General features: G+C 36.7%; 1 protein-coding gene across 2 annotated transcripts; it reads right to left on the reverse strand.

Annotated features, from left to right (window-relative positions):
* Positions 1–1,831: 1,831 nt before the first annotated feature.
* On the reverse strand, positions 1,832–13,558 carry lnpa (limb and neural patterns a). Of its 2 annotated transcripts, none has more exons than XM_080903730.1 (13): positions 13,468–13,558; positions 12,631–12,736; positions 12,106–12,147; positions 9,805–9,992; positions 9,662–9,720; positions 9,524–9,564; positions 5,913–5,996; positions 5,742–5,793; positions 5,412–5,633; positions 4,200–4,305; positions 3,501–3,571; positions 3,043–3,186; positions 1,832–2,808 (listed from the first exon to the last, which is right to left on the reverse strand). In XM_080903730.1, exons 2-13 carry the CDS (start codon positions 12,655–12,657, stop codon positions 2,636–2,638), a joined length of 1,209 nt encoding a protein of 402 aa, XP_080759856.1. In that variant the 5' UTR covers positions 12,658–12,736; positions 13,468–13,558; the 3' UTR covers positions 1,832–2,635. The 2 variants fall into 2 exon arrangements, with proteins under 2 accessions (XP_080759856.1, XP_080759855.1); XM_080903729.1 differs by having other exon boundaries at positions 5,736–5,793.
* Positions 13,559–14,091: the final 533 nt, after the last annotated feature.

Here is a 14,091-nt window from a genome sequence, read left to right on the forward strand (position 1 = left end):
GAGAATTTTGAAGTGCTCACACTCGGGGGCAGCAAATGGAAAAGTGACAAGCCTGGTGCACTTGTCTATTTTACTTATTCTGTGCCTCTGTTTCATATTCTGCCTCGCACCGTGGGGTTATTTTCCTCCAGGGTTCAGGAGGGCACGCTCTTTCATTTCTTCAGAAAATTGTTTCGCAGGATTTCAATCTTTGGCTGCTAGATATGACAAAACACAATATCAAGAACACTTATGTTTCTTATCTGCCATTTTTTCTGGGTATAAATAAAAGATCAGTATAAATTTAAGTCAAGTGGCCTCGAATGCACATGTGAGAGATGAGTATGAAAAGAACTATGAACCTTGGGACAGCACCATGTACATTTTCATCTCTTGCTCAAAATTACCTTGGCACTGGGGCTTTGTGTGTCATTTGTCATCCTTGAAAATCAATTAAGTGTTTCCATGATAGCAATCCAGATGTAATCTTTTGACTGGTTGGACAATCAAGCAGAACCCCGAAAAAAAACAAAAAACAAAACAAAAACTAAAAATGTGCCTTTGGATTTTGCATTATGTAAACAGTATTTCTTTGAAATACTCTTTGTTCATATAATAGATTTTGAGATGGTGGTCAATTAGGTGCGGACAATGATAACTACAGTATAAATCAGATAGCTGAAGGGCTATCCCAAGTATTGATTGTACTTAAATAGGCCTTCAACTTGGCACCCGATAAAAATCATCACACTACGCAAATGCTAGTACCAACGTAACTGCAACCCCTCTAAAGGCATGTTAAACAGTTGAGACCACAATTTTACTCTTCTCCCTGCGATCATTCATCTGTTTGTGAAAGTCTTCATGCATCAAAAACAACGAAAGAAAAACAAAAAACTGAAAGCTGTTACGAAGATTTGATAACCCCACACACAATTTCACTGGCTGATATAATACAAACTGTCATGAAATGATTCAGTGCTTTGGAATTAAAAAGTGTATATATATATATACATACACACACACGTAATTTTCAAACCACACAGCATCGAGATCTTTCATGAAATATTACTTGTGATGATTCTCACACACACACACACACACACACACACACACACACACACACACACACACACACACACACACACACACACACACACTTTGTATACTGAACAACCTCCCAGTGGTGTGAAAACATCCAAACATCGTCCTATTGATGTCCCATTTTTTTCCCCCCGTTTGGCTCTTGTCAGAGGTCAACCTCAAACAGTATGCGGTGGAATCAGGCGTTACTGTTGGTGTCAGATTGATGCATTACAAGGCCCGGGAGGTCACGTCTCTGTAAACATACATTATCAAAACCCATAGAAGATGTGGGATGTTGAACTCGCCAATAGTTTACGGTGTATCTTCAGGGGAAAAGGGTCATGTAACGGTAGAAAACAACTTTGTAGCCGCAATGACTTTGCTGTTGCAAATGAAGAGGGTCAAGCAATCAAGACTGGTCAGGCTCTGTGTCAGCACCATTATCTTACACTGTCTGAAATGATCAATGAGCTAAAATAAAATGATCACAAGCTAAAACTGGCCTGCTAATGAAAACGGACTGCTTAAATTTGGGCCTGATTGAGAAGACGGCCAAAGAAGAAAATGGGTACCCATTTAAAATACAACATATACAAGAAGAAACAATACAGGTTAGAGAGATCCCGGGGAGTTGTTTCTCATGTTGTTGCTCAAATGTTAATTTAATGCTGATGTAGAATCACTTTTAAAATACAACAGAAATAAATGGTGCTTTCATAAATATAGCAATGAAGACAAAGTGGTTGTGATTGTGAACACAGATAAATAGATTTTCTCAAACGTTTATTTAATATCATTTATACATACATACATACATACCGGGAACTTGTTTAGCAAACAGACGCTGCCTTTTAAGACTTAAAACAGCTGAATGACTTCACCGTCTACATGTAAAAACATTTAATAGACAATGTTCTCAAATAGGGACTTGACATATAAAAAGGCACTTCAGTCAGTATAACAGGACTGACAAACCTGTTTTCCTCCTTTAGCAAAAAAATACATAGTGCATGTGCATTATTATTATTATTATCATCATCATCATTCTGGTACAGTGGTAGTGTAAACATGTAAGCACCTCCAAGCTGCAAAGTATTCCATTCAACACTGTCAGAAAAGGGCGCAGCAATATAGAAAAAATATTTATAAATAATTTCCCATAAATAATTTTTCCACAAAATATTTCTGTTTCTGAAGTTGTACCTTGTTAGAATAAAGACAGAAACTCCTTCAAAACCCTGTTAAAAAAAAGAGAGAGAGACTTTTCCTATGCAACACTGAGACAAGCTTAACCCTCATAGCTCTGTTATTGACCTGTAAACATGCTAAAAATATAAGAGTGTTTGGCAGTTGCTATCAAATGCTACTACTATGCAAGTTCAATGTTTAATTAATTACTATTGCAATTTTCAAAAGAAAGAACACTCTGTAAGCTGAAGATTGCATTAACATCTGTTATTGTGCTCTTCAAACTTACGGCATTTACTTGGAAGCTAATCATTTCTACATTTCCTCAATGAAAACAAAAATGTTCCAGTCTGACTTGTGGTGAAATTACCGCGCCGCTGTTTTATTCCACTTCCATGGCAGACAAATCTTGCTCTCCGTCAGATTTCTCAGAGGGCAGGTCTTGCGACTCTGGGGTGTTTTGGCCATCTGATGCAGAACTGGGCTCTGTGGCTGTTGGTATAGCCGGCTCTTGGGTATTTGAACCAGCAGGGACATCAGTAAGCTTCGTGTTCTCTGATAATTAGAAACAGTTATTTCTTCTCTTTTTTTTTTACGTTTAGATTTGAAATGCATATGAACAAGTATTTTTTTTAAAAGGGTGAAGATAAGAAAATGACTACTACTGTATGCGTACAAAAGAATGCTATTTTATCCATTTTAGATCTGTATCTGTATTAGATTAATTAATTTAACATTTTAGTGTAATACACCTTAATAACTTGATTTACATTTGCAGTTCATTATTACCTAAAACAGTTTGGTTATCATCTGCATCAGTACCAGTCGCCTCTGGTGACATCTTATGGTTACCAGCGACCTCGGTGAGCCTGGGTGCCTGAGGCCTCGTCTTTCTTGCAGGGTTCAAGAAATAACAATACGCACATCGAAAGGCTGAAAAGAAACAAATAAAACCCCACGCATATATTTTATGTAACCATGCTAATACATTGTGAAACAGACATAGATTAATATACATGAATATGAACCAATGGGAAAAAAATGCCTCAGATGCATAAACATTTCAGATTGATGTGTAGCACTACTTTGCATATTCAATCTTGCTTTCTTTTTGCTTACAGGAGTTGGTAGTGGCAGAGGCATTTAAGAGCCATATGATATACTATGCTGCCAAATGCTAGAGGGCAAATGAAGGCACAGTGTTTGATGGAGACTGACAAAGTGTGCTGTGATTCTCAAAGTCTCACCAATATATTCAAATTCTTCTTTTAATGCCATGCCGTTATGGGACAGACACTGCTGACATATGAGAGCGTATCTATGAAGGGAAACAACAACAACAAACAAACAATCTAGTAAGATATTACATAGCATGTGAACAGGCACTGGATAACTCAGTATTACCACTCCTAACACAAATCTACAAAGTAGATTTAAAATTTCCAGATAAAGTAATGTGCAACATAAAAAAAAACAACTACAAACTGTAAAAAAATTGTTTTAAAACAGACTATATGATTTTAGCTGATAAAGCTACAACTATTGCAGGCTACTACAAAAGAGTACTATATTTCAGTCAGTGTTGAGCAGCTGCAATGATGGACAAGTTTAAATTAATGTTTAAGGGAAGCATGATCATCATATATTAAAAAGGAGGATCGGTGCAAGAAGAATAAGAGTTGTTTTCAGTTCGCCTTTTTAAGAGCTCTTTCAAGGTTTAATAAACGTAACTTTAAATGGTTTGGCATTTAAAAAAAAAAAAAAAAAAAAAAAGCAGATTCTGCCTAAAAAATTAATTTACACATTTCAACACAGCTATATTCCGATCGTCTAATATTTATCAAATTAATGCACTTCAGATGTTTACAACTTTTTCATGACATGATACACAGGTTGCATTTACTTTACTGCATTACTGAAGAGACTCATTTTCCCATTTTATTTACCTGTTCTGAGGGCCATCTCCAACAAGATACTCTATGACTCTGTCCATAGCACCTCTCTCCCTTGGGATCACAGGTCTGGCCAGCGGTGGGCCTGGGGGGTGCATCCCTGTTAAAGCATAGCATCTTTGCCTGTTAGATGCACTCTGCAGCTTGGAATGCATACTTCAGTAAACAGGTGCTGCTTACAGTAATAAATCTGTGAAATAGTGTGGTGCACAAACCATGATTAATTTTACAAAAAGCTGCCTCTTTTTCTTAATGTCTTAACACCGGATCGCACTTGCAAAGCACGTCCCGAATCCCTGCTGCGTTGGTGAGTAGTAATTAATATAATCCAACATCAAGAGCAATCATAGGAAGATGACTGGTCATTTCTGTGAGACTTGGCAGAGTCTCAGTATCCTGCTGGTTATTAATTTACCAACATATGGAAACTCTGTGGTGACTCTTTGTATCAAATTGCTTTTCACTTTCAATTTTCAGCAGAAGCAGGTGATAACATCAACTCATGTAAACCATTTGTGAGGTGTTCCCAATGCCAAAGGCAGTTTCACTAAGCATTAAAAGACATTTAGTGAGATTCTACCACCATTGCCCAGAGAACAAATGCAGGTCTGGCTAATTAATCATAGTTAATGTAATACTGCATCGTGCATACCTCACAGTTGGCATTCCACATGGCAATTACAGCATACAGCTTCCACTACTCTAGGAGCACATTTTCCTTTACTGTTTGCAGTAATTTGCATTTTTTTTTCTATTGAGTGGTCAGTCCAGAAATTACTGATATTGAATATTCAATACCCCTATACCCCACAGATGTCTTCCATATAAAACAACTGCTTTATGAGAAATGTTTCATCTATCTTTCTGGTTGTTCCTTTTCAATCTTTAAAAGCAGCCAATGATGATAGATCATATCCTCTTGAGGTAAATATTATACAAATATTATGGTCATAGTAACAAAAGTTATCAATTGCAATCTCAGGCCCAAGTAAGACACTTAGTGGACAAAAGTTAGACCATATAGTTAGATATTGTTATCATACATTTCCACAATTATCCACTACCTTACTGTACAACATACTACATCCTTTCTGACAACACACACCACAGAGCTTTGAACAACTGGGGACAAAGAGCCAGGAAAGAGTAAATCACACCTTAATCGACCACATTATGATCTGGTCCCCCTGTGTGCAGGTAACTCACCGACTCCTGGAACAGGTGTTCCAGGGGTCACAGGCTTCCTCATCAAGCTCTGCTGAGCAGCTATAGCTGACAGGCTCCTCTCTGGGGGTCCACCTGGAGCAGAGTGGGAAGATCTTCCAGGATAGGTGGGCCTGGAGGCAAGAGGAGGGCGGGCAGCAGCTTCGCTTGCAGGATTCACCACCACTGGGGGGGCCTTTGGGATGACATTCCGATGGCGGAGTTCTAACACAGAAAACATTGCAGGATGCTTTAATAGCATAATAGGAAATGCCAGAGTCGAAGTAGGGCAAATAGTATTGTCTCCTGAGAACGTTCAAAACTCACTGCTACCTTGTCCTGGTTTTGGAGTTATCTGAGGAGCAACTGGAGTCGATTCAAGCTCCTTCATACAGAACAGAGGAGTGTACAAGAATATGCTTTAATATAAAAATATATATATATATAAACCGAACGCAATCAGACAATTTATACAGCAGAGAAAAAAAACAAAAAAGAACTCACAATATTTTTCTTGGAATCAGGATCAAATCTCTCCAGAATCATTTTTGCATTTTTATATGTTTCAGTTTCCATAACTTCTTCAAGCTGGAAATAAATGCAAAAACATTAAGAAATAAACTTAAATTATCTTTTAATTTATTGCCTGAAAGTATTTATCACTGTTAACATATCAGAGTAATCATTTGCTGATCATGTGTGTCATAAACTGGCATTTATAAATACACACAAATATCTTAGAATCACCTTCAATAACATCGCATGTCAAAGTGACTGAGAAAAGAGCCCTTAAAGCAACTTCACTACATTGTACATCTTCATTTAGAGTGAGTACAGAACATTTCTTAATGTTTACATATAATATGAGGAATAATTACATTCACTACTTCGATAATGGAGAGTGTGAAAATCCATCAGCCCTAATTATTGAAAGTTATTAGACTTGACAGAGGATGACAAGCAATTTCTCAGATTTATTTCTTTCCTGTAGTAAATGCAATTAATTAAAGTGACATTAGAAGAGTAGTTTACTGGATCAAGGTTTTGTACCAATCAAATGTTGTCTTCACAGAGCTTAGAGTATCTTACAGAAAATTGCTGAGAAGATAACCAAAACTAATTTTATAAGGCATTAAATGTCAATCCTGGCTTTACGAGTGGACCGTGAAGAATCAAAATTACAATTTTTTTAAGTGGACTTCAGGCTACAAGTAAAAGAAAAAAAAAAAATGCCAAACTATATTTAACTCATTCATTGTTTATGTCACATCAAGGATGTAGCAGCACAGGACAAAACCAACTGAGCTGTTCTACTCAATTTCAACTCATATATTCATAGCAGACTTAAGTTTCTCAACACTGACAAATACACCCATCAACCACTTTACAAACTTGTTCAGCTGCTCTTTAACACAAGTATCTAATCAGCTAATCACATGGCAACACCCCAGTTTATTTAGCCATGTAGATATAAAAACCCGCTACATTTCAAACTGACCATTAGAATGAGGAAGAAAAGGGACTTTGAATGCAGCATGGTTGTTAGTGCCAGAGGGGCTGGTCTGAGTATGTCAGAAACTGCTGATGTATTGAAATTTTCCCATGCAATCGCCTCTAGGATTTACACCGCAGTGAATGATATAAAAAAAAAAAGAAAGCGTAAAGGGCCAAGTTCAAATCATCTCCACAGTCACCAGATTTCAATTCAATGGAGTATCTTTGGGAATTGGCTGGAACAAGAGATCACGGTTCTGTAGCCAACAAATCTGCAGTGTGTGATGTTATCATATAAAAATGAATATAAATCTCTGAGAAATATCTCCAGCACCTTGTTGAATCTGTGCCATGAAGAAAAGCAAAAGAAAAAAGCAAAAGAGGGTCCAAACCAGTACTAACAAGTACTAACAAGATGCACCTAATGAAATGGTTGGTGGGTAAACACTAAGTGTAAAGAATGTAAAAGCCATTTCACTTGTAGTTAGGGCTGCTCGATTATGGCAAAAATGATAATCACGATTATTTTCACTGAAATTGAGATCACGATTATTTGACGATATTTATTTAACCCTTTAAGACCTACCATAGAACCAAGTCGGCCAGAGATTATATATTTTTTTTTTTTACATGTTGTAGTGCTATTTGTGGGAGCATTTCAAGTTGCTATACATCAATACAACTGTTATAGCCCATATTTTAATAATATGTATGTATTAAGTCCATAGTAATTACATTAATTGCAAAAAAGTGCAATAAACTAGAAAAAAATTGAAAATCGTTTTTGTTTTGTTTTTTACATATATTTCTACTTGGATAAATTTAAGAGGTTTATCCCTCAAAACTTTAAATACAAAAAAGTTGCAAAAAATAGTTTACAACAACAGGAAATTTATTTTGAGTGTCTTCATAGTTTTATTTTGGAGATACAGCAATTTTTATATACTGCAGGAAAAACAAAAAAATAAACAATCCTATGATGCAAATTTGCAAAGAAAACAGCAGGTGCATCAAAATAAACTATTTCCAGCAGTGCAATTAGAGTTCTAAGCATCACAGAAACTATTCAGAAAAGTCAAACATGACTTATAAAAACACCAGTATAGGCTTTTAAGGCCTACAAGTAAAAAACTACATTTTCCGCGAAAATGACGTCACTTCCGGTTTCGGGCAGTGAATGCGATAGTTCGTGTTGACGTCTTTTTCAATGTGGGAAGTGTTACGAACAGCTGATCGGCAAAGCGTGTTTCTGGAGTATTATGTTTTTGTTCCTGCAAGCGCTTTTTATGCAATTTTTGCAAAACTTTATGTGGAAGGAAACCGTGACCGAGGACAAGCTGATGGCATAAGATGTAAGTACAACTCCTCTGGTTTCATATGGAAAAAAATTTATTGTGCTAGCTTAGCGGCTTAGCGGGATTTAAAAATAGTTACACAAAACAGAGCTTGCTGCTCTGACCGGCTTTAAAGGGTTAACAATAACAATGTATTGAATAATGACTTTAAAAAATAATATAAAATAGTGTGCAAATACTGATAACAGTGCAAATGTTTGCAATATAAGAAATAAATGAAAAATGTAAACATCTATGTTTAGTGAACTTTGCAGTGTTGCTCTGTGGTGCAGCTACTACACCATAGCAAAGTTTACACACTGTGTCTACTTGATCCACGTCTGACTCCGCGAACCCATAATGTTTCCACACCACTGAAGTTTTTTTTTACCTCTTTTCAACCAATGGCAGTCACTCTTCTCTCCAAATAACTTCTGCTTAGCTTTCCGAGCTTCCCTCGGGTCACACGGAGCAGCGCGAGAGTAAAGCATGAGGGAGGGGCTAATAATCGGCTCAGTCATTTTTAATGATCGTTGAAAACCCAGATCGTAATCGTGATTAAAATTCAATTAATTGAGCAGTCCTACTTATAGTTAAAACTCTAAACCACTGCAAAGATTATAATTACCAATATAAATCACCATCCCCTAAACAGAAAAAAATAAAACACTAACAACAAATAATTGATCACACATTTTGTGGCTTTCAATGATCAAGCCTTTGAAATCTTACATTACACACTTAGGTAGAGTCACAGATCATTGTGCAACGATGCATGGCAATATCTGTTTTGAAATGTGTTTTTGAATTTACGTAACTGATTGCTGACACTTTTGTTAGATTTTTGGAATGTCGCCCGTTTAAAAGATGTTATTAACTTTGGCTGAATACATACAATCTTAGAGGCTTTATAACTACTTGAAACAATCAAAAACAAAAAGCAAATATAAAAATAAATCATCTTCAAAGACAAGCACAGTGAGCCTTGTAATAGATGGTGTTCTCAGGTTCTCTATTGTGCCAAGCCCATCTTCAAAAGCTCCCGAAGAAAAAAGGTCATGTTCAACCTCGCAAAACTTTTTATGAATCATCGACATTATGACAGAATTCACGTTCAAGTTGAGTCAAATAAAATTTAGCACAACAGCATCAGTAAACATAAATCATATCAGGCAAACTTATTATTTTCACTTCATAATTTTCTTCCCAGGCATCCAACAGTGTCTCAATTCTGCACAGCACTGCACATAAAAGTATTTCTGTATTATAAATAAAAACATCACTTACTATTTTCCTCTTTTCTGCTTTAAGATCCTCTAACTTTTCATCTGGAAAGAAAACGTTAGGAAATCCAACATCTGTTTAAACATAAATTTATAAAAAAAAAACAAAAAAAACTTGCACAACAGAGGAAAAAAAACTTACTATTTTTTTCAGTTCTTCTGGAAAAAAACTTTATCAGCAATTTTCGAAGTAACCACACTCTAAACAGAAGAGAAAAAACAGCCATCTCAATAAATCACAATTACAGTTTAGTGAAAATATGATAGATTATCTCTTATACTTACAATAACGGAACTATTAGAAAGGGAAGAGACAATATGAGCCGTCCCATTAACTGTTCGGGCAGATACCAGAAATACACAACTACACAAGTGATCAAGTAGAGAAGCGACGAGTAGAGAAGCAGTCGTCCAACCCATATCTTCAGCTGCCTTTGATTTTTCTCACTATATTCTTCAAGAACCTGTATGCCCTGTGGAGAAAAATGGAAGGATCATGAAAGGATCAATAATAAAAATTAAAAAAACAAAACTGGAGTTTGAACTTACATTTTATATTCAAACTTCTATTAACATATTTATAAAAATAACCATTAATGTTTTGAACATATTTTAACTTCAGTCTCATGTAATGCAAGTCATTCAAATGCAGTTTATATATTTATTAGGAAAATTATTAACATTTTGTTAACGCCATTTCACCTATTTTGGATCATTACTAAAACTGGTTTTCTACATGCCATCAACTTTAAGTTTCAAGCTTTATTTGTCACATACAGATAACATTGGCAATGAAATTCTTAGGCTCAGAGCCCCCTCAATGTTGTACGCAAACTGCTGTTTTTACAACTTTTTACAGAGATGGATGTGAAGAAAAACAAAACAAAAAACTGTTGCTATTTGTGTGGTAATGTTATGACAATACAAGGACACTGTAAAGTCCACTTGTGTCCCAAGAAGGAAGTCATTGTAAATCAGTATCAAGTTATTCTGAGTTGTTGTTGTTGTTGTTGTTGTTGTTGTTGTTTTGAAGTGGGGTTTCATTTACGCAAAACATACATTTTGGTTTATTGTCAGCCAGAAATAACAGCATAAAGCTCACTCTTCAGTTAGCTCATGTAACAGACTCACTGACTAGAAACCCCTCAAAGGCCCACTATGAGCCAGCTATGGCCTTGATTATATATTAACTAGTTCACAACCCAATTTAACATGCACTGAACATTTGGAACCAAGCCCCATCGCCACCATACCAAATACATCTTTTGGAAAACTTGTGCCAAGTTTCCTAGACTTTTAGAATCAATGCAAACGCACACTGACTCTGTCTCTCTGTGGTCTGCTTTTTTTGCTTTCCTCACACCCCAACCAGTAGACAGATTGCCTCCCTGAGTCTGGTTTATCCTGTTAAAAGGTAGTCTTTTTCTTTTTGTTCTCTCCACTGTAGCTAAGTGCTTGCTCACAAGTGATCACTGCATTTCTGCCTTTATAGTGATAAAATAAAAGGCCTCAAATGCCCTTTTGGTTTGGTCTAATATAAATAAAATTGTATTGAAAATTTCACAACAGGCTTTTCCATTACGACTTGGGCATGATCCTGCATTATCTTAATTTAATTTAATAGAAGGTAATATAAATGCAGTAAGATGCTGTGGAAAAACAGCTAGATGCAATCTTGCAGTGGGGAACCATTAGGGTTATAAATACTGGAACAGTTTTATTTTTCTTAGATGCAAACTTTAAGTGCAGAATTTCATCCAACATTCAGCATTTGCATCACTCCCTTTATGATATTTCTCTCACTACATTTTAGCAAATAACCTAAGCTCACCAGACTAAAGAGATGTGTAATCTAACATAGGGTTTAACTGGAAATGAATCATTTGGTCAGAACATGAGTTTTCTCTCACCTCAACCATTATTACGTCACACATAAACAGGTACTTTATGCTTTTTTTAAACTGAAATGTGACACCACTGCTTCAGGCTGCTGACTACATATTCTAAAAATAGCTACTGGACAAAAATGGGACCACTCTTGGCCACTATGGTTGCACTGTAACATGTGTGTGTGTCACTCTAAGCACAAGCTGGTCTCACATTTAACCTCACAGTGGTCTGTTTGTGTTTACGAATGTGCTGTGTGCTATATGTCACACACACACACACGCTCACAACATATATATATATTCTTTCACAGGTGAATAATTGAAGCTAAACAAAAAGCAGCAACACCCATTGCATTGCAACTTCAATGTCATTGATGTCTTTGTGACAGGAAGATGTCATCATGTCTGTGCTCCAAGGACAGGATCTTTAAATAGTCTGACACTGGCTGCAATGCAGAAGAGCAGTAAAGCTCTATCACTTAGCAAATAAGGAGCTGCTATGGCAGTCACTGAAGGTCGGTGCTTATACAACACATTTAAGTCATTTTTTCTGCATCAAAATCTGCCTTGATTGAGCATAAAAACCAATTGTGCAATAACCAATATTTATCATAGATTTGCATTAATAAAAGACAGGAAGTTCATATTGTAGCTTGAAATAGTTTTTTTTTTTTTTTTTTTAATAGGTTAAGCGTACCTTGTCAATTCCTTCCAAAATCTCCACAGTGGATGGTTTCGCCTATAAGACAAAAAGTTTGAATAAGAGGTATTGTACAATTACGATTTCCAAAACAATAGCGCTCTTTGTGAGGAACTTTAAAAAAAAAAAAAAAGAGAGAGAGAGAGAGAGAGAGAGAGAGAGAGAGAGAGAGAGAAAGATCTGGAAACTTCCTTTTTCTTCTTCCTACTTTTGTACGTGCATTATGTGTGTTATTCTATTACTAACAGGCTACCCTGATCATGCAAATGTGCATCATGTCATGCCAACTAGAACACAGATGTACTGTTTAGACATACAAAATTTATGTAAATCTATCCAACCATGAGATCATTGCTTGTGTATTACGTTTGGTGTGGTAGAAATGGTGCCTGTTAAAGTCATGCTTCCAAAGTAAGAGTTTACTGAAAATGATTCAAAACTATCAAAAAGCAGAAGTAACACTAACTAACTGCACTGTAATTTGTTTCACATGACATGGTTAATAAAGGTTTGAATACAAACCCTCCACCGTGAGACCGCAGCCCCCATGTTGATGAAGAGGAAGGAGTGTAGGTTACTCTGTTACTGGGACCCTCCTCTGATGCCGTTTCACAAATTACCTCTCCACCTGTTGACAGCAGTAATGAGTTGTGAATACACACTCGGTTGCCAATGTATTAGGTACATTGTGCAACAACTGCCGCAGTATAATACAGCATTCCCGAAATAAATCCAGAAGTTTTAATAATACTTTTTCTGTGAGGCTCATTTTTAGTTAAACTGTAGAGCTATAAAGCATGTACTTCTGTATATGTATGTGCAACAGCAGCTCCAAACAATCACAGAGGAGCGTTCACAGCTTCAGCGGCTCGTTAACAGCTATAGGTACATGTTTTGACTGACGTTTAGAAAACATACACCAATCCTCTTAAATCACCTGTAAAACACACTTAAACGCTTTTTATTAAACTTCATCAGTGACTAAGCTGAAGTAGGTTGTCCTTGCTAGCTCAAATTAGCAAACCTAAACAACTTTCCGGAGGCGTCAGCAAGAATCGAGCTGACGTTAATAGTTATCTCACAGGTTTTTTATATCGCTTTTTTCAGCCAACATGTACTAAATAGCCTATAATAAATGAATACACATATACATATACATTAGCTTTGAGGTGTTGCAGCTAAGTTTGTGTAATCGCTAGCTTGCAGGGCTAACACTACTGCGCCCTGCAGTTCACCGAGATAACTAAAGCAAGGTCGCCAAGTTTCGCCAGAGTTTGTACACACAAGCGAGGCCAAATTATAGAAGTGCTAAGTGAATGAATAACAGCTCCGTGTTTTGACAGAGACTGGTGTACTTACCTTGAAAGTTGTGTTGTCCTGTTTCAACAGCCTGTGGCAGTCGCTCCTGTCTTTGCACGGAGGGTGTGTGAGCCAAGATGGGGGAGTGTCCACTCGAAGAGCCAGCATGGAGCATGAGCACACCGGGGCCTTCACGGGAGTTTGGTCTGTGGCTCATGAAGCCTGGTACAAAGTTGTGAGAAACTCAAACTAATTTTAATTTTAGACAAATATAACATGAGTTAATACAAAAATTAAGTTCTTAAATAATGATTTCATTTATTAACAGGTGGGGGAGGGGGTTAGGGTTAGTAAAATCTATCTGGTCTTATGGGAAAATGTAATTGCCCCCTAAACCTACACTAAGTGGTTGTTCCAGTCAAGTGTTTATGATAACTGGCAATGAGTCTTTCACATGGCTGTGGAGGAATTTTGGTTAACTATCTTTTGCATAATTCTTTTTTGTAAGTCAGCCACATTACAGGGTTTTCAAACACCAACGACCTGTTTGAGGTCATGCCAAGCATCTCAATCTGACTTGAGTTAGGACTTCGACTAGGCCGCTCCAAAACCTTCATTTTGAGGCGGTTCAGATTATTGTCCTACTGCACAACCTTGGGATTCAGGACTTTTTTTCTTCAGGAT

The sequence above is a fragment of the Rhamphochromis sp. 'chilingali' genome, assembly GCF_963969265.1.
Source record: "Rhamphochromis sp. 'chilingali' genome assembly, chromosome: 14".
Classification (NCBI taxonomy): domain Eukaryota; kingdom Metazoa; phylum Chordata; class Actinopteri; order Cichliformes; family Cichlidae; genus Rhamphochromis; species Rhamphochromis sp. 'chilingali'.

What these genes read in the sequence shown, in the direction of transcription:
- lnpa (XM_080903729.1), bottom strand. Translation starts at nt 12,657, where the DNA reads ATGGGGGCTGCGGTCTCACGGTGGAGG. An exon ending in CAGAAGAACTGAAAAAAATA is followed by an intron (nt 9,565 to 9,661) that starts GTAAGTTTTTTT and finishes TTTTCTTTCCAG; the next exon opens with ATGAAAAGTTAGAGGATCTT. An exon ending in CTGATTCCAAGAAAAATATT is followed by an intron (nt 5,794 to 5,912) that starts GTGAGTTCTTTT and finishes TTCTGTATGAAG; the next exon opens with GAGCTTGAATCGACTCCAGT.